Here is a 27,242-nt window from a genome sequence, read left to right as displayed (position 1 = left end):
TGTCACATTTATCCACTGTGCATTGTTCTTTCTGAATGTACCTGCCTATAATTTATCTGCCAAGGAGGCTAAATTACTATACCTAGCAAGAGCCAAGTCATCGTAAGCATGGAGATATGCAGTGTGCGTCAGGCTTGTATAGAACCAAATTTGTAAATGCGGTTGCTTTTTTTTTTAAACAGGAATCTTGACCTTACTCAGCAATTTCTTCTTTTTTTTTCAGTCTTATTTTTATTTTCAGCATTCTTGGTCAATATACTGTCCTGAGATTAGATGTTTGTTCTCATTAGTGAAAAAAAAAAAAAAAACACTGTGCATAAGCAACCTAAGTTGGGCCTTCAACTTCAAAAATTTCAAAATTATTTAGTTCACAAAAGCATTGAATCCAATATGTTGATGTGTAGCTAGTGACTTTCAATGTCATTTTTTTCGTGTAAGATGTTACTTGTTTACTGATTTAAAGAATTTGTTGAGGAATTGATAACTGTAAAGTTAGAGCTACAGATAGGTAGTAGGTGTAATATATAGTATGTTGTTTAATATCCAGATTAACAGTATAAATCAAGCTACCTGTTTCTCTGGTTTTTGAAAAGAAGACTCAAACATTATGCTGTTATTTTTGTAATCTACAGCTGCATAGTTTAAAGTATTGGTGAAGGGAAGCTGAAATATTATCTATATTACTCTGTTTATGCCCAAATTGTTTTAATTTATCTTAAGGCTTAATGAAGAAGCTGGAAGAGGAGATAAAATTCAATTCATATCTGGCTACTGAAAAAGTACCTAGAGAGCTCGAAAGTAAGAAGAAATCATTGTATTTCTTACAAAAGGTGGTTGCAGAGCCAGCTATGAGCCAGTCTGATCTCAATGTGCTTGAAATCAAGGTAAGCTGACCAAAGGCAGAGCTATATCTGATCTCTATCGATCAGAGGATGATTTACGTGTGGAGCTATTAAGGCTGTCACCCACCATTCTTCATCTCCATCAACATGCTGGTGGCCTGAGCGTTCACTTTCCTGTTGTGTGTCACATTAGTGCAATAAAGAAATCCCTGCAAGTTTCCTGGATGTTTCTAGACGAGAATCAGCAGCCAAATGCCAGCAAGAATATGTTAAAATTTAAGGTTAAGCCTATTTATCATAAAAGTAAAACCGGTGACAGCTCAATGCCCCTCTGGATCCTGATCATTATGTTTTTAAGGATCAGAGGCTTATTAAACTGTAGATTAGACCTGAAACATTAGACCAGCTCTGTAATTCAACCTCTGCTTTAACTGCGTATTTCTTCTGAGCAAAACAATATCTGTGGTTGAAGTAATTTCTTTAAGACGTAGTTGAGGCCCTGCTTTGCACCCTTCTTTTCCAAGTGTATCATTCAGTTGTGGCAATATTTTAAGAGAATCGAGATTTTTTTTTTCCCCAGTGAGGTTCCCTTTTAATTTGTTTTTGTTTGGAAGCATGTCCATTATTATCTAATAGAAGCAGGCTGTATAGCTGACTTACCACAGCATGGCCTTTGACAGCATTCTTTTTGAGTCCGTCTTTTATTATCTGAATGCCTGAAAAAGGAGCTGAGTTGCACTAAGCAAGCTAATATCATGCATTTTATAATATATAAAACAGGAATATTCACAGGACGGAATCCATAAACCGTCTTCAGATTCAGACCTATTCTAACACTGATAGGTTGGTTGAAAAAATACAAGAGAATTTATTAGAGAGATTTTTTTCAGATGTTCTTATGTTTGAAATATTTAGCTTTCAAAGTATACAGGTATTACTGGCAGAAATATTAAGGTAATTCTCAGGACTGTGCCTGTATTATGTTTAAAATTAATTGGATTTCTGCACATTTTTACACTCCTTAGCTCTCATCTAGCTAGCAGAGAATTAAAGAAAGCTTGCTTGGGCTTTTGTTTCCGTGGCTGAAGAGAGTCCCAGTGTACCATTAAGTAGGAATTGGAAAAGCTGGAAGTAGTAACTGCTCTAGCTGTTCATTATTTTCCAGATGCAGCACGTTCTAAAGCTTCAAGACTTCAAGAATATGGGCAAACAGCTGCATTTTGTGGCAGTAGAAAGAATGTACCTCAGAGCTGGAATATGGCAGTCTGGGAATTTTCAAAGCATAAGTGAAATTTGCTGTCACTTAGTCTTAATCTGATTCTCTTTAAAATAGTCATATATAGTTTAGTGAAAAAGAATTTTAGCAAATGTATATGACAACATCACTCTTTTCTCTATCTCTGTATAGCAATTTACAGGCAGTTCCTGTCTATTTTCAGCCACTCACTTCCTTTTCAGGGCCAATGTCATGCTTCTGCAGGCCTTATCATAAGGGCGCAGAACTGGAAAACTCAAAACATAGCCTCTTCCTGAACAATCCTGAGTGACTCGCCGAGTTTGGGGATTTTGTTTCTCTGTTTGAGAAATTGAACTAGTGCTAATACTAATATTTCCTTATAGTTGCATTTGGTTTGCAAAACATTTGATTTTTCTTGGCGAAAACAAAGAATAAAGCTTTATTTCCTTAGTTTTCTACTCTGTCTTCCAGATAAATGAAGTAAATGCACAAATTAATCAGCTTATTGAGAAGAGAATGATGAAGTATGAGCCAATTGATAGTAAATTTTCCATGTATCGTCAACAGGTAAGAAGCAACAAAACATTTTTAAAGTGAAACCATTAAAGCAATTTTAGTCTTTGATTGAATGTTTTATTTACTGCTTTTTTTTCCCTTCAATTTCTTTTTGCATGAATCAGCAGACATAAATAGTAATAGTAGACAAAAAAACCTAAATAAATAGCACTTGAATATATGTATGCTTAAGGCTTACTCAGACAATTGCTTTGAGTGGTGTTAGTGAGTTTGTATTAAATGCTACCCTTACGCAGATAGATGTTGTCCTTCAGCTGCATCCCAGTAATTCTGGAAGGGTTGTTCTGGTGGAGCTATTTTGGTAAAGCTCCAGCTGTGGACAGATTCTTAGAAAACAGCGAGTGGGCTGACTGCTGCAGACAGACCTACATGCAAGGCTCACTTTCAGTTTTGTTACTTGCTTGTGATTGGTCACGTGCTATTTTCCTGCTACTTCTATTAAGAAGGTATATTTTGCTTTTTATCTTAAGGTTATGAAATAGTCCCTTTATAAAATAGGCTATCTGGTCTAGCCTTAGCAAATTTGCAAGTTCTAAAAAGGATTTGTGAAATCTGAGGTTTTCAGAGTTTACACAGAAATATGTGGGTTTTTGGGGGTTTGTTTTGTTTTCCACAGCCCATATAGTTGTTAATTTTATGGAAGTTTCTCCTGATAGTGCTTATGGTTACAATTAGGGGGAAAAAAAAAAAAGTTTAGGTAAGATATATCTGTAGGAGGAAAAAACATGTAATAAAACATGTGCTACCGTTCAATAGCAAGTGCAATTTGAAACATGCAATTTTGTTTTGTAAGACGTGCATTTCTTCCCTGAAGATTAACCAAGCTAAACAATGTGCTAGTACAAAAGACCAACTGGCTTGTGATACAGTTATGATGTTCAGTGGAAGAACTGCTCCAGGAATTGAGGTTTCCTTGTGAGGTGAAAGCATACGATGGTCTTTGCTTTGCCCTGCTAGGGACTAGCCCGTTTCACACGTTAATCGTATATATTGTACCACAGTTTGTCACTGCAGATAACTCACATAGCAAATTGCTGAGATGCTACTGTAGGCAGAATTGTCTATTAGATATATTTTTAGAAATAAAGCTGGTCCTTTTAAACTACTGTAAGAAAGCTGTTCCGTAGTTTGCTTCATTTTTTTTTCTCAAGTTTTTCCTCTCATACAAAGAACTGACCATGTGTCTAAATTCATGTATTGTGTTACTTAACAATATTTTTAAATAATATATTTCAGTAAGACTATAATGTTTATTTTCTTCTGAATTAACTTCGATTTAGTTTCCTAAATCCATTAATCTCCTGCTTAAATGTTAGCCACTACTATTTATTCTGTCTGCTGTACTTTTTATTAAATATTTTTTTTTCTTCTAGATTCAAAGAAGCGAATTAATCTGCAATCTGCAGTATTTCTATAGTGTATTGCTTTATTGCTTGTGTTTTAGCTATTTGCTAAGATTTAATGCCTAGGTTCTGCTGTTAGTACAACATATTTCTGTAGGTTGGAGTAGGTTGGAGTTATAAAAATCTGTATTATGACATTTGTGAAATCTTGGATACCTTTCCAATTAAGTGCTATGTTGGTATATCTTGCATATGCACAAGAAGGGGCTAAGTAGATGAAATGGAACAGCTAAAATGCATGCTCCTTTTTTTTTTCAATGCAAATTTAAAAAATGAGGAGAAGGATTGAATATGTAAAATGTAAAATATATCATTATGAACCTGGGGAAGTAGACATATGGATGAAATCTCAGTTCTGCTGAAGAAAGTTGGGAATTTGCAATCTACTTCAATGAAGCTGTGATTTAACCCACTCTACATAATGTGAAATTGTTGTGTTTTTCTTTGCAGAAATATGCTCGCATTTATTAATGAAAGTCAGTTTCATGTAGCTGAGATATCATTTTCAGTGGTGCCCCTCCTGAAATTTAACGGATTATGTGTTACTAAAGATTAAATGGGGCTGAGCAAGTGCAATTTTTATTTTACTTGTCTATGTACATTTCTAATGATCACACAGGCATCTATAATTTCCCGGAAAAAGGAAGCCAAGGTAGAAGAACTTCAGGCTGCTAAGGAAGAGATGTCCAACACTGAGAAGCAGATGCAGCAGAAGACAAATCAGGCCCGGGAATTAGAGGGCTCCGAAGTTTTGAAAGGGGATGAGGTATGAAAATTAACAATGTATACAAGAAAGAGGTAATTTGTAATAGATGGATCTATTCTTGCTTACTCACCATTTCCTTTTAACTTTACCTTGTAGTAACTGCTTCTACAGTATCTTATCATTTTTTATAGTATGGTGTCAAATTACATGGCCTCGGCATTGCAACAGCTTAGTTTTTGCTTTTCTTATGCAGAATAAGTTAGACTTCGATTACAAAAAAGTAATTTGTAGATTTTTTTCTTTTGAAGTGCATATAGTACAGTGCTGTCCAGTGCTTTCCAGTGCTTTTCAGTATATATACCTGAAATAATACATAACAGTTTGTGTAAAAGTATGTGAGTACTTAATGTTGGTCCATCTTAATATTCCAGGGTCAAAATGATATCATTGTAATGGTATGATGATAAATAACTTTGACAAACTATAAAGGTTAAAGATTAATGATAAGAACAGGACTACTACTTCAAGCAGTAAGCCATGTGGATTGATTTTGTTATTAGGTGTGCGTTACTATGTGTCCTTTCTTTGATACATGATTGAAAAGCAAAATGACAGCAGTTATTGGTAATGCAGCTAGTCCTGATGTATTTATTAGCCACATAGGTTTTTACTCCAAAAATGTTTTCACAGACCCTCCTGAAGTTTACCTGTGAGACAGATTTTGACTAACGTAATAGGCTTAGCTCAAGCAAAATTTTATTTGAAGCTGTTCTCATGAAAACAGCTTTTTCTTCATCAAAAGTTTTCAGAGAATAAGGCTGCTGGAGCTGGGTAATGACGTGTTCTCGAAATCAGTCGACCTTCTGAAGACAATACATTTTCTCTGTTTGGACGGAGCCTGTTGAGGCTACTTGCCGGCAGAATTGCTAAAGCAGAGCAAATCAGCTGCATCATTGCTTGAGTTAGTGTATCTTTTTATCCTTCCACATATCTTTTCATTTGTACTCATCGTTTATTAAGACTTACACTCTTTTCTTTCTTTTTCTTTGCCTGTTTCTGTGTTTTTTTTTTTTTTTTTTAACCTACTACTGGATACAGGGAACACCCTTTGTAAAAGGAACTCCCTTCCTGATCCTTTTGGAAAGCGTGCTGCGCATAAATCAGTTTTCTTTTAAAGGGAACTTACTGAGCAAATCAAGTATGGAAATAGGTATGTGTAGACCCTTGCATAAAGGATCCTGTATAACACAGAAGACACAGGACTTTTGTGCTGCTGTGTTCATACTGTCTTCCTGTGATTCCTTCTTGTCTTTAGCCCCTTCTGTAAATCAAGATGAAAACAACAGGTGGAAACAGTAACATAGAGACTTACTACCTAGGCTGTGTTTAGAACAGTGAAGATCTCTCTCTTTTTTTTTTTCCTCCAATTAAATACTCTTGTTAGCAAGATTTCAGTAAATCTTTGAAGAATTAAGACTTTAGACTTTGATCTACTACTTGTACTGTGACGTATTGTACCCTTTTATTGTGTTCCACAGCTGGCAGTAATAACAAATTACTGGATTGGATTTCTGTCCACGACAGGCTTTTTAACCCCAGTTTGCACCTTGCTAGAGTCTTTGGCAACTTTTTAAATAAAAAAAAAAAAACAGAAAACAAGCGATATGTGCTTCATGACATATAATGGGAAAGAAATGTCTAACTAATCAACAACATTGCATTAGAAAGACAGCAACATGTGTTTTACATTATCTGTCAATGCACTGTAATGTAAGAGATACTTCATATTGTGCCTATTCTTGAGAGGGACAACTTGCTCTGATTCATTTGCTGTTAGCTAATACAGTAATTCAAGGTGAGAAGGGTAGGTGGGAAAAGTGGTTACGCAACCTAGAGGCTTGATAATGAAAAATTCATCTTTATTCGGGGAAGTGGCTCAAGCTAGAAATAAAGGAAGAAGAGACCTGTTCTGAACATAACCCAGCTTCCTTTTATTGAAATACATTCTGCCTTTGACTTTTAAAATCTTTTAAGGTCTTTATTTTGAAGACCGGAGACTAAATGGCTGAGCACTCTGAGCAAAACCATCTACTTAAAATAAGATGCTTTTTTTCAAAAAGTATTTTCTGTTTGGTAAAATACTATCTGTAGATTGTCCCAAAGGAGACAATACTAAAAAAACTGATGTTCTTCCTTTGTTTATTAATTATATTGTAGTAGTGCTCACAGGCGACAGTGTAAAGTGTTTCTTGTGGCTAAAATTGTAGCAAAGGCTTTGGATTTGCTCACTTCATTTTCAGAGGGCTCAGTTTCCTGAGATTATGATGTTTAACTTTTTTGTAGAAGTCTTAAGCTCTGCTGACAAAAATACTGCACAGGAGCTCAGTGCCATAATTTATTTATCTTCCTAAATTACAACAGTGACACACATTACAGAAACAATCCTACTTCATAGCCTAAATTATAAGAAGACAGGACTAAGCAATGAGACAAATGAGTCTGTGGGGAAGAGGTGGTGAAGCAAAAGTGAAGTGAGCAAGTTATCTTTTACCAGGAAAGCCTCACTTCATCACTCACCTAGACCACCGTTCTGTCTAAATTTGTTTCTAAGATGATGTGCTTTTAAATTTGTATTTTCTGGGTCACTGCCCTGATACTCCAACTTTGAGCCAACATTGAAGAAAATGCCGCCTTTAACCTATCTAAATTCTACAGTTAAATCAGACTTATTTATCTTCTCTCTCAGCATTTCTCATCTTCTCTCCCTAGCCCTGTTCTACCTTTTACATCATGGCACTCACAAGACCTGGCAATCAAAGAATTAATGCCTTCCTACCTAGCTTGTGCTCCCATACCAGTATTGGGATCTCCAGTTGAGGCCTTCTTAGCACTTCTTTCACCAGAAGGTCAATCCTGGCTTATGTTTTTAGGTGTTAGTGTTTTGCTTTCTTCCCTAGTCATAAACAGGAATGTTACAGCATTCCGCTTGGTTCAAGAGGTTGTTCAACTAGACAGAATTTAGAGCAGGGAGTAACCAGCTCGTTGGACACCAAACAAAAAAATGTAAGAATATATTGTCTGCTTCGAGGATTATGAAACCTTTTTAAGTACTTCAAACAAAAGTGCAATGAACACGGGGCAAAGTTGGCAAGCTCCTACCTGCAGCTGTCAGATCCTGAAAATTGGGGCATCAAGTGTTGACACTTAGAAGGCTAGATGGTTCAATTACAAGTGATCCTGGGTAAAGCTGTGGTATTTTTAGCTTTTTACACAGCACATTGTACTTTTCAGAGTTCAGTGTAAGGCCCCAAGAGCCTTTTACTTTCCCAGGGTATCAGAGTAGAATAGTGTCATAACTGTGCGTACCAACAGTAATTAAAATGAATGTGGGTTTTTTGAGACTGCAAAAAAATAATAAATTTGTTAACAGATAAGGGGTCCGCATATTAGCTTACATAAGGACTTAGTTGATTTCTTTTCATATAAATGCTTATCCATACATAAAGCAATATGAAAAGTATACAGATTGATACACTTTGAAAGCAGAAAGCAAGAGTCTTGTGCCGTAGATTTTCTTGTCTCTTTTCCTCTGAAACTGTCAAATGAATCTGATTTCACCAGGAAACAGAGACTAAACAGAGACTAAAGAGATGGGTTTTTTTTAAGAGTAATTATTGAAGAACTGACAATTCAATTGAATGGTTTAAGCCAGGACTCAGGATATTATCACATCAGTGTGCTACCCTCCTCTTTTCATTAAGAGCCTGGAAACAACTGTATTCCTTTCTGCCACAAACTCCCCAAGCAAGAAAACAGAGGAGTGAATTACAGTTGAGTGTGAGAACAAAGAAGGCAAATCTACAGGATTCTTACAGAAGCCAGAAGCTTTTTACTGCAAGAAGTTAAGCATCACTAAGGCCAAATATATGCAATGATTCAGACATAAAATATAGCTTCACAGAACTGAATGCTCTTTCAGCCCCCACTGGCATGAATAAATCATTAGTTTTATTGATCTATGCATTTTCAGTGATTACTTGAAAATTGTTTTTCATCAAAAATATTTTGATTGGTCCAAATTATTAGTAATGGCTGCTTCAGTATTTCTATTCTGCCCAGAAGCAAGCATGCCTAGAAGAGAAACCCTACTCACAGCTAATGAATAATTTTCCTGATTAATCTTTCTATTGAGCAGACTGTAGCATACTTTAATTTCAACAGACTGAGATAATACTGGTCTTATCTTTTAAAGAGGTGTCCTTCTGTATATGAGTCATTAATCTTATCCAACAGCGGCTGTACTAGCTTAAATCTAGAGTGTCTTAGAAAAGATTACTGAAAACCTGTCATGATTGCGAACTTATCTGAACTGAATTTTAATACTTTGAACAGTGTATATATATATTAATTGGTCTAGATAGAAAATTAAGCATCTGCTCCTTAATCCTCCAAAGAAATAGAGCTACCTAATACTTAATGTAATTATCCTGATTATGTAAATAATTTTATTGACAAAACTATTTATTTGGAAGCTTCTTCAGATGTTGCACTTTAGAAAGAATTTTTTAAAATATGTCTTATTTTCTTAGGGCTTTCATAAGAATAATATTTTGATTACTATAAAATTACAAATTAATACAGTAATCCTCAAAACACTATTTTTAAAGATTGACTCGAGGGATTAATGTGGGATTTGTTCTTTTCTGAAAACAAGTTTATGATAATCTTGGAATAAGAGTCTCGTGAAACTTTCACGAGGCAAATGTTAATTTAAAGGGAAAGAAACTGTGAGTTTGTAGTGGAAAGCGCAGGGCTGCGCGTTGGAGGAGCTGGGCTTTGATCCCCGCTCAGCACCGCGGCGTGTGGGTAACGCACGGACGGGCCCTCCTTGAGGCTCTCAGCTGCCATTTCAATAGCTTTGATTCCGTTTTGTCATTTACAATTATAATAGTACTTACCTCAAAAAAAAAATGTTGTAGGACTTAATCTGTTGATATCAATAGCTTGCAGGCTGTAATAAATGGAAAAGCATAAAGTAACAGCATTGGTGGGTTTTTAATAAAAGATGGAATATAATGCAGGAAATTCCCCAGGGCTGCTTGATACCTGCATGCTTCAGGACAATATATAACAGTATATGGTTTCGTTTATGCTATTTTATAACCTCTTTCAAGCTTTTTATATTATAGTCACCATAAAAATAGTCAAGTGGAAAAGCATAATATTTCTTTGCTCTCATACGGATAGATTTTATATCTCAGGAGGCTCTGACTAGGCTAACAAACATGAAGCAAAATGCCTGTTTCCTTTGACCACTAACTCAGTGCCAGCATTTGGTTCTTGTCCAGCCATTTAATCTTTGAAGCTTAAATAACTATTTGTGTCAAGTTGCTTGAGAAAGAAAAGCTACTAGTGGACATAGCCTTGAATGGTACTTTATTTGGGTGTTGCCAGATCCATGGGAATTCTGTAGGTTGAAGCCTGCTGAGGTTCTGCGCAGGGAGAAGTTGACCTCGGCTATGGGAAAATGCTGTGGGTCAAAAATGGATTTCCCTGGGGTCATTAACTTGAATTTGATATGGCTAGACAAAGTTATTCTTTTTTTTTTTTGAATTATATTATTTAAAAGTCCTTTTGCTGCAGTAAAATACCATATTTTATACTATTTTAAGGGCATGATTTTTTCATCTGCATCTCAGAGGGAAGAGGGGCTGTTTAAAGCTTCTGAGGTAATGCTTGCACAAATGAAAGCCTTTTTTGCCAAGCTTATTTATAATTTTGGGATAGTTACGGATTCTCACCTTTAATAAAAGGTTATTAATAAAAATAATAAACCATAAGATACTTCCAAGCTGCTGATTTAAGTGGAGTTAAATCTAATAACTCCAGCTCTTAATTTGGTCCTTGATCTAAAAAAGGCTTCATTTGGTGAGATTTTGTGGGGCTAATCAGTGCATTGCATGCATTTGGAGTAGATAAAATCTTCTGAGAATTTTGCCAAACTGTTGATTCCTATTTTGCTACAGTTGTTGATTTCCTGTTTTATCTTGTTTCCTGCAATATAAATTACATGAAAACTTTTTTTTTTTGCTTTTTTTAAAAAAACACAGAGGTTACAATCAAAGATAGATGTGTATCTCCAAAAATGCATAGGCTTTACTCGTCAGTGTAAGCAGCTTGTTGTATAGTTTGGGATGGGATTTTTATTGTAGAGTCCTACCTTAATCAGCTAATAATAGAGCATTGGTAGAATAAGTCCTTTTAATCAACAAGATCCTTTGATTTCCATTGTAAGTTCCATTATACTTTGAATATTGAATATGCAAATACTCTACCTCCCACTCAAGCTATTTTCAAAATCTTTGAAGGAGCTGTGGAAGTGAGGAGAATAATAGTTTACTTTCTATCCTGGGATAAACTGACAGAAAATCACTTAGTTTGATAGCTGTATGTGCTCACATATGAACTAAATTTCTTCCCTTACATCATTCTTTTAGTATATTCCACCAGTCTAGTGAAATATCCTTGGACTAAGTCCATCGAGACAGCAAACTATGCTTTCCTTAAATTATCTTCAGTTAGTTGGAGAGAATGTATTTATACTTTTATAGTCTCTTGAAAAATCACAGAAAACTTGGAATTGTCTAAGGAAAACAAAAAAAAAAGTTTAACTAAGAGAAGGCAGTTGAATTTGCTATAACATTCACGTGAACATTTGCTAATTCATTCTGGTATTAATATATTCAATGTGCCAATAATGTAACAGAGGGTGACACTAATGCTGCCTGGCTGTGCAGTGCTGTGTCTTAGGCGACCTTGTCTCTCCTTGTCCTAGGTAATACACACAATGTCAACGGTATTCCAAAGCCACACATAGTCCAATCTGCATAGAGCACATTGAGTAATTTGTGGGTTTGTTCTTTCACCAAAAACGTTTATAGCTTTTGGCTTTAAAAATAGTTCTGGAGCATAGCAAGAGAGAAGCAGCTTTGGCCTAGATATTGCACAGGATGGCAGATGAACAGGGTTGATTTCATTTTGGGCATTTTGCCCAGGACACTTTTTATAGAACATACAGTTACTCTGGGGGTTCTTCAGCTCTGGTCGCACAGGATTTGGGGATTTATTCTTCAGAAGGGAGACGCATAGTTTTATAGAAAAGGAAAATTCATGTAAATTTCAAAATGTAGGTTTCTGTCATGTCGGAGCTTTCAATTTCTTCTAGGCTCCTGCTGCACATGCTGCTCCCCTCCTCAGCTGAGAAACATTCCAAAGCCTGTTCCTGCACTATTGACTCTAATACATTTTATTTGTTTTCTGTCTCCTGCATCTGAATACACTTTGTAGCTGTGACTGGCAATTGCCTCTCATCTCTCATGTTAAATATCAGAAGAACCAAGCCTGTCTGGCAGATGGAAAAAAAAAACAAGGCAAAATAAATTATTAGTTGTGTGTTTCAACACCTGGTATTTCAGATGTCTTTCAAATTGTGCACACAAGGATTTCAGATGTAAATTAGCAAAGGGTGTTGATCTTTCAGGCTGTGAATTATTTTGCTTAGTTTTTAATAAAAATGTAAGTTCTCCATTACCTTAGATTTTATGCAAAATTTACTTATGGCAGCTCTCCATTTCTATACAAGGATTCTAATTTTATTTTCCTGTTAAAAAAATCAGCCAGTAATGCCATTCAGGTCTGCAAGAAACACTGAAGGAGAACAATAAACTTTAACTATGGAGAATCAGCGTTAAAAAACAATAATCTTTTCCCATGTTCTCTTCTGATAGTTTTTTAGCACCTTCTTATCAAGTTTCTTGGTCTGCAGGGCTCTTGGGGGCTGGCACAGCTGATCTCCTGTTCTGCTGCAAGTGCAAATTACTGTTACATTAACTTTTTTATTATCCATGATTCTCGGACCATTTTACAAACACTAATTACATTTGCAACTGTCAAATGGGGGTGAGTGAGTGGAATTGAATCATCTCCCTATTACAAATGGGTGAGCTGAGACACAGAGCAATGGAGCTGGTGCTTTTGATCTCAAACAGTGAGCACATGCAGAACTGAAGATAAATAGACTCTGGGAATACTGAATTCCATCCTCTGTTCTAAGCACTTAGTCTTTAGTTCATAGTCCAAATAGGGTAATTACATTGTTTATAGCAACAGTCTGTGGTAAGACCACTTTTTTCTCTTAACTTAAATGACAGGTATTTCTTTCTCATTTCAGTTCAAGCACTATGTTAATAAGCTCCGGAGCAAAAATACGTATTATAAAAAGAAGCGGCTAGAACTGGCAGAAATTACAGCTGAGTATGGTATCCTCCAGAGGACAGAAGAGCTGCTCAAACAGCGCCATGAGGCTCTTCAGCAGCAGTTGGTAATACAAACATGTACCACTCCGGCAGCTCATCACCCCTGCTCTCCTGATAAGCAGCTGGGTGATGAGGTGGATGTTATTCGGGTATTTTCTAAGGTGTTTCATCCTCAGCTTTCCTGCCTCATTGGTAAAAGACTGGAGTTAAAAAAAAAATGTTTTTGTCTATTGGCTATGTCAAGCTGCTGTTTTTCCTGTGCAGTCGTTGTTTCCTACAGGCTGTCAAATAGGTTCTCCTATTTTATTTTATTTTTATTTATTTATTTTTTTAATGAGAGGTTTGATCCTGCTTCCTGAAGTCAATGGCATTCATTGTCTGATTTAAAATATAACCAGAACTGCTGCCTGGGTACCAAGAACCTAAGCAGTAAAGGGTCTGGACTTTTCCTCCTGATTTTTACTCAGCTAAAAAGAATCTGGATGTCTGTGGATGTGTGTTTTCACTTTAGAAATTGTTGTTTACATATAACCAATGTATACTGGTCGTCACACAATAAAATCACAGCAGAGGAAAAGCCCTAGAAGTTTCTCTTTGAAGTAGATACATGTGGTCACTGGTTTATTCCTGTGCAAGTAATAGCTGTGCAAGAAATAACTGTGCAAGTCTGACTTTTCTAAATGATTTTACTATTTTATAGTAAAACTACCAAGCTTTAATTTCAAAAAGTTCTTACCACCAGAAAAATAGCATGCACTTTTTTTGCAAAGCTGGAAATGTATATATTTTTTTGCCCTGGGCATAGTGCCTTATCAAACTCTATACTGCTATCAAAGTCTACAAAATAGTGCCATCATAGTAGCAGTAGCTATTATGAGACAAAACATTTTCTTAAACATATGCTTGTAAAGCGTATTTTGAGGATGATGGACATGGAGTTCATAGATATATATCTCTCTGAAGAAGGAATGTTTTCCTTTTTAGCAAATTGTGGATGTTTAACTCAACACTCAGCTTTCAGTTTACACAAATACTCCCTTTGCATACTCAATGAGCAAGGATTGCTAAACTGTACATTTACAACTAAATGTAAAGTTTTGCTAATGTTAGGTAAGGAGGCTTTAGTATTACTATAATGAATATAGTGTTTTGTTTTGTTTTGTTTTGTTTTGTTTTAGTTTAGCTTGGCAGTTGTTTATAAAATGATTAGACATTACATCTTCAGATTGAGCACCTGCCCTTTACAAGTTTAACTTATTCAGAACCTGACCCAAAACCTGGTTTATTTGGTAGAAACTTTCCATTAATTTCATTGGGCATCATATGTCCAAATCGTGGTATTACACAGCATTGTTCCTATCCTATGATAGAAGAGCCAGATAAAGGATTTAGTTGATGTGGCAGCTAGATTATTCATGACTTTTAAAATCAGTTGATCACAGTACTTACCTTTCCATTACTGTAGTAATGAACTTACATTTTGCTTTTTTTTCTTATCTGCAGCAAGCTATGGAAGAAAAGAAAGGTATTAGTGGATATAGCAACACCCAGGAGGAGCTGGAAAGAGTATCTGCAGTAAAAAGTGAAATGGATGAAATGAAAGGCCGAACACTAGATAACATGTCTGAAATGGTGATCTTTTTCATAATTCTTTTATTTTTGAAATTTGAAGGTCTCTACAAAGGCAATCTGGAAAAAGCTTACCAAAATGTATATTTCTTTTGTTTTTATGAAAAAAAAAATCTACTTTATTCCTCCCTTCAGAAATGTCAGGGATATCAAATCTTGCTGTTTTTCCTCGTTTTTGATTTGTTTGTGATTTAGTAGGTGTCTTGACGTTTGTTCTTGCACAGTAGTTGAAAGAGAGGAATGTTTAAAATCTTTCATAGTCCTTTTCTAGGGTGTTTTTAAAGCAACTTACTAAGCTGCTCAGGTGTCTAACGCACGGGCTGTCTGCTGGGCTCCTGTGTGAAGTTCTCAGTTCGAGCTATGGGAGCGGTAGTTGCCTATTTTTTGGTGATGACACCACTACAATATGGGCTCCTTCCCTTATTAGCCCTGAACTTTCGTATATATCATATATACATCTTCTTTCATAACATCTTTTCTTCTCTTCATATTTTGACTTTCTTCTCTTTTCACATTCCTAATAATATAAATCTACTATTAATATCATATTATTAATGTCTATGATTTGTCCCTGTACCAGGTAAAAAAACTGAATGCTATGGTGGCAGATAAGAAGTCCAGTCTAGCTCCTGTTATCAAAGAACTGCGACAGTTGCGTCAGAAGTGCCAGGTTGGTAGAAACACTTTAGGAATACTTTGAACAGAGCTTCTTAAGGAAGTTGTAGGCAGTAGGACAAACTTTAGGAAATACTTGTCTGTTTTTCTCTGGTGTTTTACAAGGACATAATCAACTCCAAAGGAAGCTGGAAATAGCAAAAAAAGTCAAATGTGATATGCAGTAGGCAACATACAGGAGCCTGGAATTATTAAAAGCTGACAGTACAGGCACAAAATCATGCTGAATATTTTGCCCTTTACTGTAAATTTTTAAAAGTTGCTGTTCCGGGAGAAAATTTTTAAAATCGTGGTTCAAAAATGTAGCAAAGTTAGATTCCAAATGGCTGATAGGTGCTGACTAGCGCTATTAGTGCTGTTAGGTGCTGGCTAGTGCTATTAGTGCTCAACACTAATCATCTGAGCTAAAGCTCTCTTTTTAAAGTGGATCACAAGCAACATCTCATCCAAGTAGCTGAACACAATGGTCTGCCTCCTTTATCAGTGTTGTAGGAAAGACTGATTTATCTATTTGCTTTCAAGATTTTATACAGATCTGAAAAAAAATCATTCAGGCCCTCAGCTTCTGTAAATTGGCTCATCCTCACAGTAGTAAAAAGTGTTGTTCATTTATCCTTCAACTGCATTTCCGGAAAACTTATTTTTACTGGTTCAATTTAAAGTGTCAAAAAATGAAATCCAGCTAAACTGTTTTTTGTGTACAACTAGAAAGTTTGCTTTTCATAGGTGGCAAGTATAATAATCCTTTCTTAATCTCTAATTTTATAATTACCTTTCCTTTCTTCCTGCAAGCACTACTCTGGATGTGACTATAAAATGGATATATGTTATGGTTGGTGTGTAGAGCTGCAAGCAGAGGCTAGTGGCTTCCCAATGCGTAATAATAGCCGTGTGCCTGCTTGGTTTATGCAAGTGCTTGTGAGTGTGCCAGGAGCTGAGGCTGACGCGCGAGACTGACAGGAACACGCTCTGCCTGGATGTCACATGCCAGTCAATTGAAGATTTCATTTACGTATCCCTTTGCCCTTTTCACATAAGGAATTAACTCAAGAATGTGATGAAAAAAAAGTCCAGTACGACAGTTGTGCAGCGGGGTTAGAGAGCAATCGCTCTACACTGGAACAGGTAAAGTGGCGACCTGCTCACGTAAGCTAATAAAAACTCTGCAACAAGTTATTTGTTATGGTATAGTCTCTTTTTTGCCTTCCTTCTGGATATGGGGAAGTCCAAATTCACTTCAGGTGCAAATGCGTCTGTGGTGATCCATAACTATGCAAATGAATGTGCCTAAAGCTGCTTTACACTTGCTGCAGTCCCATGTGTCTTGTGTTTCAATAGCAACAGGCAAACACGGTGGTGCATACAGTGCGTCCTAGGGAGTCTGGCTTTGCTTAGTGAGAATATTGTGAAAGATGATACATCTGCAAGAAACCTTGCTGACCTGCATAGGATCTGCTAGGAAACGATTTGACAATAAAATGTTAAGGACATTAACATTTGTTAAGGACATTAACATTAACATATCAAGACAAGAAAATTTATTAAGAGTTATTAAATTAACAACTCCAATTTAACCAATACCTAATACACTAATTGATGGCAAAGATGCTTCATTCAATATGACTGTCTTGCATTCTTGAACATTATCAACAAAAATGCAGTAGTTTTTTAAAAAATGCAAACATGTGAGGCTTACCTATGTGTGATTTAGGTATTGCTTTTGGGAAGGGATGTGCCTAAGCCAGTGCAATCCTCTAATGTGGGTACAGACATTACTACTAGTATATTTGTATGAATTTGCTTTGGTTGTGTAGATAACTTTCTGTGAATTTTGACTGGACTTGATTTTCAAGGACTTGGACACATACACAGTATATTTCAAAATAAAAAGGGTATACATTTAAAGTGCAGGCGGATATACAACTATTTGTTCTCTGCAATAAAAGTTCTTTGTATGGCCATGTGAGATAAAAGAATCCACAGAGAAAGGAATCCACAGAGAAAGGTAGTATTAAGTGAACCGTCCATAAGAACTACTCTGCAATAGCTACTCGAGGCTTTTTCCTTACTAGACAAAACTTAATCACATTCTAACCCATCATGACTAGTGAGTCCACAGAGTAAGCTGCACTTGACCGTCAGCAACCACAGAATTCATTTTTTTTAGCTGTTGGTCTGAAGGTCACATGGTGACACAGCTTTGAAGTTGACAACTTCAAATACCTGGAGTATTTAAATTCCATTTGGATTATCACTTGTCTTGGTATAAACCTTTTAGAATGGGAAAACCTGAAGGGAAACACTAATCCACACATTTCACAGATGTGTTCCAGGAAATGCTTATTCACAGTTGTATTTAGCATCTTAAGATGTGCTTAGAAACGAGAGTCATTGATCAGCATTTGTGAAATGTCTGTTAGAAGTTAACATCATATTAGTAAATGCCTATTAACAATCAAACTGCAAATTAAAATTGAACATCCTTTTCAGTTATTACTTTGAAAGAGCCTACTGTAAAGCCCAAAGTGTATGAACATTTAAGAAGTGATTAGTTCAGAATTATGCTTGTTGTTGCTGTGGACTCTGATGGTTTAATCGTAACTAAAGGTGTCTACTGTACACCTTCGGTTACGATGTCCGTTAACATATTATCACTCTACTGCAGGAAGTGAAAGGACTTCTTGAGGAGTGTATTCAGGAGGAAAGCAACTACCGATACATTAACTGCATGAAGAGGGTAAGATCAAAAAAGAAACCAAATTGGTTTTGGTGAAATCAAATAGGAGTTGTAGAACATGTTTCTAAAACATTTCTGTATTTCTTTACAGAATATAGAAGTACAGCTACAGCGTGCTAAAGAAGAAATGAAAACATACGTTTCCCCAGATCCACAGGAGAGACGAAAAGCAATTCGGTAAATATATTAGCACGTTTCATTTGTGTGAACTCAAAGGATTTTCATAAACTGAGACTGAAGTTAAGAATTTTCTCACTGGCATTTGAACTGAAGGAGTTCACCTGATATATTTAGAAACACTATAATAATCTAAAAATAAGCATCTTGAATCCCGGCATGTACTGCTGTAAATCTAAGAGTTCTCTCAGACATACCAAAAGATTTTCCCTTCCTGCTGGAGATTATGCGCCCCCGATAGTGGCTGTTAACTTGCAGCCCCTGTTGGCACGGGCTCAGTGCAGCCGTGCTGCTGCTGGGCCCTGCCAGAAACGTGGCTCTGCCCCACGTGGTGACAGAGCCAGGTGTCCCCAAGACTTCAGCATGCAGCAGGAGGAGGTCTACACCTCTCAGGGGAACAACCATATGCTGTCCCCAGATTTGGGGCATTTTATTTGCAAATCTTGCAGTGTTCTTTTAGGTATAATAGCTATCACATTGGTGGTGCAGGAATAGAGGACTGCATATTCTTATCCTAAATTGATTTTGCTTTGCTTTTCTTACTGGACATAGAATGAACACTATCCTGCACCTTCCCACTAACCCTCAACTTTACACATAGTTTAATAGGCTCGATTTAATAAGGTCACTTGCTTCAGCCTGTGATTTTTTTTTTTAAGGACCTCATATCTTTATAATGGTAGGAAGGGAAGCCTAAAAGGTTATGATCTGGTGAACATATTTTCCATTTTAAATTTTCCATTTTAAATAATACAGTTCTGTCAAAGATTGAAATAGTTTCTGAGAAGGGCATTTTTTTTTAGTTTGATTTAATTTTGTTTATTCTCCACAGAGTGAACCATTTTTAAATCAGTGCTGACAGGGCATCAGCTTTGTCTTGTACCTCACCACCTCACTACAGGCTGCATCCATGAGCATTCCTACAGTTTGCTGTATTGCTGGGACTGTAAAAAGCCATAGCAATATAGGTCTTGGATGTCAAGCCTCTTAGATTTCTGTGTTTATATTTCAGAGACATGACAGGCTGTTGCTTGAGATCTTTATAATCTGTCACGTCACAGCTATGGTTCATGTACAGTCTTCTGTGCAAGTTGCCAAAATGCTTCACAAAACTGTCCCCTTCATAAAACCCAATTTTAAAATGTGATTGAGTGGCAAAGCAAAGACAGAACTGCTTAATTAGTGAAATAATAAGCTGTCTACATTTCATTTTAAAACTTCAGACCATCTAGCTGCTGAAGTAACATCAGAAAAAAAGAGAGCCAGTAGTTGTCTATCACTTCTCAAAGGAAATGGAAGAAAATTCATTTCCCAGGATACCCATCCTTTTAGACTCTCTGCCTTTGGCAATATCTTTTTGTTGCAGCAGTGGTGACTATGGAAGCAACAGTAGGTTGGTAGCAAACATAGTCAAGTGTCATTCAGTACCACCTGAGGCAATTTCTTCTCTCACCGAGGAGTAAAAAAACACCATTAGGATTGACCGCTTTTGACTGGAGAATAAGAAGCTTCTTTCTCCATCTCACAAAATAATGGAAGGCTGAAGGATATAGAAGATTTATCTAAAAATGAAGCAGAAAGGAAGCAGAAGGGTAGAAAGAAAAGCGGAAAAAATGTTGAGAAAAATCATATTGATGATGTGAATGTTCACTAGTATGAAATGCAGCAGCGCTCCGCCAAGCAGCCCAGAGGAGATGCGGGTCACCCAGCAGGCACCAACCTTTTATGGCCTTGCAGGGAAGGGGAGGGTTGAGTTTATACACAGATGCTAAGCAAAAATTTCCACAGCTCAAGTACTTGTGAAGGCCCAGGCAAGATATCAAAGGCAAATGCTGGAATTAAAGTGCGAGTCCAGCTGTGGAATTCCAGGTCTGAGGAGGAGAATGTGAATGGAGCATTCCCGCTTTCTCCTTGGTCCCTGCCTCACTTCCTATCTGTGAGCACAGAGACAGACAACCAAATTCTCTCTCTATGACCATGCACATTTTGGCCTTCTCTCACAGAACAGTCATATTTAAATGAATTACAACGAAGTTCAACATCCAGAGCTTTACACAACGTGAAATGAGGAGATAAAATGTATTTCTAGACATCCTTTTAGAATGTGTATGTAATTTTCAGCAGGCATTGGAATGTAAACGGAGCCAAAATGAGCCATAAATAGAACAGCACTTTCCTAGTAACGTATTGAACAAAAAATGTCTGAATTCTGACCCTCTTTATTGAACATAAACTTTCTGTTCCGTGCAGTCATTTCTTAGGAATGTGAAAAGTTAATTTTGTTCTCTAAAAACAGAAAGTGTTCTCCTTTCCTTTTTTTTTTTTAAAAAAAAGTTATTAAGTTGCGTTCATTCCAGTCATAAATAGTAAAGAAAACCTTACCAAGAAAGATATCTAATTTCTGATGTTTATTGTGAAAACTGTACTCAGGGAAAAAAAAAGAGTTCTTGAGGCCAAATGTTTGTGAACATTGCCGGAGGAAATGCAAAGACACAGGGTGGTGGCTTTGCAGCTCTCGGGCTTGGTGAGGGTGCTAGGGATCCGCTGCACCTGCACCACACTTGGAGCAGCCTGACGACTGCTCTGCTCTGGCTGACAGGAAAGTTCCAAGATTCTCCAAGATTTCCATGATAGCCCAATGCAGGACACCCCTGCACTGCTCTACTGGAGGAGCCAGCAGAAGTGGGAGAAATACTAGAAGTTCTGTTTTTCGCTCACAATCAAACTCTCAGCCTCTAAGTCTACCTGTTGCACACAAAATATAATGCTTGATTTCATAAAAGAGAATCAGTGAAGATTTTTTTTGATGTCACATTTACAGCAAAAATATCTGTAGAAATATATCTCAGTTTTGTTGTTACGATTTGCATATTATATTGCAGGCTTCGCGTACTGAGTTTAGATATGTCAGAAGGTAATCCCTCCACTTGTTGCAGACAAGTGTAAAGCCAAGATTTTTAATAATGAATGTCAACAGTTATGCTTCTAAGTCTATATTTAGGCACCCAAATGTGAAGCCTGGATTTCTAAAGTGCTGAATGCAGAACGGTTGCAATGCAGTAACTGGGTTTGTCAAAGCTGCAGTGAAATGCTGCTCTCTTTCATTCTTGTGTTTTCCCACTCATTCTAATGCTACTTTCGTAGCCATCGGGGCTGTGGATTTGTATACTCTGACATTTGTACCAATCCATGGTACTGGTTAACCTCAGAATATCATCAGTATAAATGCATTATTAAAAAGGGATCACATATGTCTTGCCTAAATGGTCTTGCTGTCACTTTCAATCTGGTAGCAGCAGTAATCATGCTTGCTTTGAAAAATGTAAGATATTCCATGCAGTAATACTTCAGCTCACTGCACAACTGAGCGAATCGAGGATATCTGATCCCTGATGTCCAGCACCGTGTTGTCCTGTAACAAAAAAAGCTTTTCCATTCTTTCTCTTCTGACTGACCCATTTAGGAACCTCCCTTTCTTAATTTTCTAGATTTGCATCATTACTTTGTCCAATTGTTTAGAAACAATTAAAATCATAATAAAAAGATGTTATTTATTTCTTTTAGAGAACAGTATACACGAATGATCCTTGAGCAAGAAAACCTTGGGAAGGTAAGAAAGACGTTTTTACCTTGTAAAAGCATTGTACAGTTCAATTATTTATTACAGAATGCTGTGGTCACTCTTATAAAAAGCATATTGCCGTCCACAAAGAAAATTCCATTACTGCTGGCATTGGTAACTAATACCCTGAAAAGAGATCATGCTAGCTCTTCAGGGCTTGATTTCCTACAGAGTGTAGCATGAGCTGCTTGTAAAGGAGAGTCAAACAGCTCAACATGACAGCACATTCCCTGTAAACCATTTGGATAAGACAGTGAAACATGGATATAACAAACAGCGCCAGCTCAAATTTTAAGTTGTATATAAAGCAACCTGCTGAAGACAATAAATCTGCAAACTGTCAGCCCTATCACTGTTATTAAAGGCCAGAGGATCATCAGTGCGGCGGTGTTGAACAAAAGCAGTTGTCCTTTTTTAATCTTGCATGAATCTCAAATCAGAGGGAGGAGGTTAGCCTTACTAATTCACGCTAAACATCTTTCTTTTATTAATTTCCTTTTGGTGAGTCGATCTATGAGTATTTTTTTACACATTTGGGCAGCCACTGTTAATGATTAATAGTGGGTTACATAATAAAAAAATATTTCGTCTTTATATTATGATGATGTGAATCCATTGTAGGTTGTAACCTGACACTGTAAGAGCTCTGTGTGACCGTCAACTCACATTTTTAGCATAACTTCCCAAATAGATGAGATTATTATTTAGAGAGTTTTAAAACATTGGAGTAATTGTCAATCCACACAAAACACATGTGTAAGACACAGATGCTATTGCACTTATCACTTGCAAAGTGTGTTAATAGCTTAAACCAAAGGTAGTAACATTTCCGTAGGAAATAAAAATTATTCCCATTCCTAGCTGCCTATGTAAGAAACTTTTCTGGTGTAAAATTGTTCCAGAAATCTTTTTTTTTTTTTTTCTAACAGAAATTACGAGAGAAGCAGAAAGTTGTACGAGAAAGTCACGGGCCAAATATGAAGCAAGTTAAAATGTGGCAGGATTTTGAGCAGTTAATGGAATGTAAGAGTGAATGTTTTCTAAAACAACAAAATCAAACAGCCATTGGTCAAGTCATTCAGGAAGGAGGAAAAGATAGGCTTGTGCTATGAATTCTTCTGTCTTTATACCAACATAAAGCAGGAAAACAGTGTGTTGGTTTCTTTAAGGTAATCTTAGATTAAATATTGTTGCTATCATTATTTCTGTATAAATTTTTTGCAAGTTATTTGGTTTTAGTCCATAAACAGAGTGAAACTAACCACCGTACGAAGCTTTTCCTCTGTTGTTTAAGTGACAACATAACTCGGTTCGGAAGATCTGTTATGAGATCTGCACTAGGGTGAACCTTGTCGTAAATCTTTGCTTTATGAGGCTGGGAATGGCATGCATGTGCAGCGAGATCAAAGGGAAAGAAATCCTTTTGCAGGGTCACAGAAAACTTACGTAATTGCCCAGCTCCTTATTCTGAATCACTAAGGTTACATTTTTGCAACGCCTGGGCCTGGATATTGTATAGTTGTGGCACCTCCTGGCTTGGCAGCCGCCTTCCCTATTGTCTTTATTCACCCAGTGTGACTGGCAAGAATGGAGCCGTTCTTGCCCGGAGCTGCACAGCCCTGACCTGCGCGCTCCTCGTCAGACTTTCCTTGCACGGTCCAATTAAAGTGATTGTGCTTGCAGGAGACACTCCGTGGTGCAGCGTCAGGAGAAGGATCTGAGAACAATTACTTGGATTCTGAGCTTTTTCCATTATCTTTTGTTGTTTTTAACAGATGTGCTCTTCTTACACATTCACCTTTTTCTGATTTCTCTTGGTTACCCATGTGAAAGCATAAACTGTCATCCATTAAAGGCTTTCCTTAGGGAGGATATTTTGTGCCGTTTAGTCAGTGTGATTCCAAAGTGACTGCAGTTGCCCAAAGAGGGACATCCCAGGGATGGAGGGTCACTGATGGCTGCAGATGTGGCCGCGTGATTCTTGCCTGTTTCATGTATGCAGAACAGATAGATACCCAAGGCTGCCCTGTGCTCGCACTTTGGCCTGGGAGCCACCAGCAACTTTCACTTTGCCCTAAAAATTGCATCATGAGACCCAAAGCTGACCCAGGAGAAGAGGAATGCGGATGAGGCTTGAAACTGTCTCTCACGCTTCATCATTCCTGATGAGCACCTCTTAGCCACAGTCAAAGATCAGAAGCAGAGAGATAAGTCTGGGAGGCCAAAATTCTTGCTGCTCTTCTTTACTCCCTTGGCTAATTGAATTTCTATTTTTTTTCCTTCTGTTTTCCTGCCTTAAGTAGAATGGACTTCACTGATAGTGCTTTAAAATGTAATTTGAACATGAAATATGAGTTGGTTTTCTCTGGTACCTGAGATCTTTCACTGTTCTCTTTATCAAGAGAAAATTTGGGAGTTGCAAAACTCCATTTTTGTCTTTGCTTTATATATACTTGTTAACAGAACTAAAATAAAATCTGATGACTACATTTTGACTGTATTTTTTTTACAGTTCAGAGGTAAGAGAAGTAATAGAAGATAAATTATTAGTGGCAAGCGCTTAGCTGGGCCACAGGAGAAAGACTTTTGAAAAAACTCGGGGTCATTCAATGGAATTTCTCTCAGATGCTCCCAGAGGGTTCAACATGCCAGCGTATGCCTGAGGAGTGGGTCCTGGCTCCGTGGATTCCCAGGGCATCCTCGTGTAAGCCCTCCCACACCGCGGGACAGCTGAAGATGGTCTTTCTGGACAGCTGCGTTCTAATCTTTCCCAGGACAAGGAGAAGCAGCAAATTTTCCCCTACGCAGATTTTCCGTGAGTGCGGCGGAAAGGCGGTTGCGTAGGACAGGGGCTCGGCTCGGGGTATATGGAGCGGGGAAGCCTGTTGCGTTACCACTGCCCGCAGCTTCCCCCGTTCGATTACGCTGCAGTGGCCGTTGAGCTGAAAAAGTGTATGGGAGTTACATACCTGGCTTTTGCAGGATGGTTTTACTGAATACTTGTCAACAACAGTAAAATAACACGGTCATCTGCATGTGCCGAGGGAGAGCGTGGCCTCATCACCAGAAATGGGCATTTAGACTCAGTGCAGAGGGATCACCTGTGGTCCAAAGCCATCAGGAGGGGTGAGAAGAGCAGGATTTATACAGTCAAGCCAAAACTTTCAGCAAAACCCTAAAATCCCCATTCGACTAGGCTGTATGTGCAAAGATTTATTCCATGGATTAGCCTGCTGTCCAGGAATAAGAGATGCTTTTGAAATTCTCAGTAATGTTGTAGAGTAAGATTGAGTATAATCATTTTCTGTTTTCCTGTTGAGTTACCCTAAAAATAGTTTGTCTTTCTTGCTTGTAAAAACAATTTATTGCTAGTTACTCAAAGATGACGTGATTGTTGTTCTGATCTTAGTACTCCATCATTCGTACTGCACCGAGAAAGGGCACACAGATTATACAGTACAGCAGCATCAAAATGACTTTCTGCAATGAAGCAGAAAATCATAATAACTGTTATGAAAAGAAAATTGGAAAACTCAAAGGCTATTTTTAGATTTTATGTAAGTGGACGTGTAATAATGCAACTTTAATGGATTCTGTTCACTGGCTTTTCCACCCAGTTACAGATTTGATGGGAGCATTCAAAAATTTTTGACTCCCCTTGGCAGTTATTTCTTTACCTAACTCGCAACAAAATAGCTCGCTTTTTATTCTTTTGCTTTGTTATTTTTGATAGTTAAGATGGTTAATTAATAAGATTAAACATGCCATGTGGAAAATGCCTGTCTGTGGAAAATGCCTTTGGAAGGTTCAAAACGCATCGCTAGAGCTGGGGCCCCAGCACTTAACCAGTTTGCTTCCAGACGGAGCAGGGATCCTGGCTGGCGCTCGGGACGGCAGCTCGCCTTCTTTCCAAAGGCTGCTCCTTATCTTTGCCCGGAGTTGGGTGAGGAAATACCTCAGCTGTAAGATGTGGCTGGCAGGGCCGGGGCCTCTGCTAAATTCACATCTCCCCACAACTCTTGCAGCTGCCCACCAGTTCCTTCTGTGTTCAGTAACTGCTGTAGCATTCCCAGCTTTGTGCTGTTCAGCCATGTTGACCTCAGCCGTCCCTCGCAGAGGTGCAAGAAAGAGAGAAAATCAGCTCCTGGCCTCAGAAATGGGCATGAGAAAACAGAGCAGCTATCTTGTTATATGACCAGTCATTTGATCATCTGGATAGCAGATTGCACTGTTTCTATTAGCAGTTCTATTTTACTCCCATTTGAACTATAATACATAAATGTTCTTACATTTCCTCAGGTGACCTAGATGTAGTTATAGATATACTACTTATGCATATATCTTTACTCCCATGAATATTACTATTGATGAGATCACATGCATATGGTTGTCCACAAGCATAAATGTTTGACCCTGCTGTTTTATGTTTAAATATACTCTGATTTCCAGAGATTTTTTTTTAGCAACTCATTTCTGTTGCTCTGGTGCTGAACATTATTATAAAACCCAGGGCAGCTAAAGTATTTAGCAACAGTTTATTGCCTAAAAAATGTCCTTACAACGAAGATGTCCTGAGTAATGAGATGGGATAGCAGAGCACCCAAAAAGCAATGGAGAAATTGTTCTCTAAATGACTGGCTGCTTCAGGGACTGGAGGTAGAGTACAGAGCTTTTCCTCCTTACGTCGCTATTCCACGTCTGACCCAGTTCATTGGTTGCAGAAAGTTCATTAGTAACTACCTGGTGGCTCTTCTCAGCCCAGGATCTCTGTGCAGTGATTCGGCAGCGTCGGTCCCGTCCCCACATCACCCTGCACGGCAGAATTTGGCAGCTTGCACCTGAAAGCCGACGGGTGACCAAAAAGACCAGGGGCGCCAAGCGCTGCCGCCCGACAGGTGTCACCTTGGAGGGAGGTTGTGACACACGGGCACAGCAGAGTTTGGGAAACTTACCCCGACGTCTCTGCTGTGCGTGGAGCGGAGCCTGCGGATCTGCGTTCGCTCCTCAGCCCTGCGTTTGCTCGGATATAAGTTAGGAAAAACGAACGAGCCCATTCCCGGCGTGTGCCCTGTGCTGCCGTGTGCAGCGGGTTCCTGCCGGAGAGGCTGGTAACTCTCCAGCTGCCTCTTCACTGCGGGCAGCGCTGGGGACGGGACACGTTTCCATCCCGCTCCGCGCTGCAGCGAGGAAGTACTGTGTGAATCTGCATCTTATCACGTGCTACCACCTGCCTTGGGTGATCGTCATTGTTTTAACGATCACAATTTGACCTCTTTTCAGCCTGTTTAAAGGGTTCTTTAAATTCTTGACAGGAATTTAAAAT

The 27,242-nt window shown here is 37.9% G+C and overlaps 1 protein-coding gene across 1 annotated transcript in view; it reads left to right on the top strand.

Moving 5' to 3' along the window:
• Positions 1-24,408, top strand: part of IFT81 (intraflagellar transport 81) — a 38,810-nt gene extending 14,402 nt beyond the window's left edge. The window contains exons 8-18 of the mRNA XM_010213998.2: positions 721-884; positions 2,551-2,646; positions 4,678-4,824; positions 12,995-13,144; positions 14,583-14,711; positions 15,289-15,378; positions 16,422-16,508; positions 18,049-18,120; positions 18,212-18,297; positions 21,862-21,907; positions 22,849-24,408. Of these exons, the coding sequence (XP_010212300.2) occupies positions 721-884; positions 2,551-2,646; positions 4,678-4,824; positions 12,995-13,144; positions 14,583-14,711; positions 15,289-15,378; positions 16,422-16,508; positions 18,049-18,120; positions 18,212-18,297; positions 21,862-21,907; positions 22,849-23,031 (1,250 nt within the window). The 3' untranslated portion in view covers positions 23,032-24,408. The remainder of the gene's footprint in view (positions 1-720; positions 885-2,550; positions 2,647-4,677; positions 4,825-12,994; positions 13,145-14,582; positions 14,712-15,288; positions 15,379-16,421; positions 16,509-18,048; positions 18,121-18,211; positions 18,298-21,861; positions 21,908-22,848) is intronic.
• Positions 24,409-27,242: the final 2,834 nt, after the last annotated feature.

This window comes from Tinamus guttatus, unplaced genomic scaffold (genome assembly GCF_059628265.1).
Source record: "Tinamus guttatus ecotype Peru unplaced genomic scaffold, ASM5962826v1 Tinamus_guttatus_pri_ptg000459l, whole genome shotgun sequence".
NCBI lineage: Eukaryota > Metazoa > Chordata > Aves > Tinamiformes > Tinamidae > Tinamus > Tinamus guttatus.
Note: the sequence above shows the minus strand (reverse complement) of the source record. Positions and strands in the feature narration are given on the sequence as shown.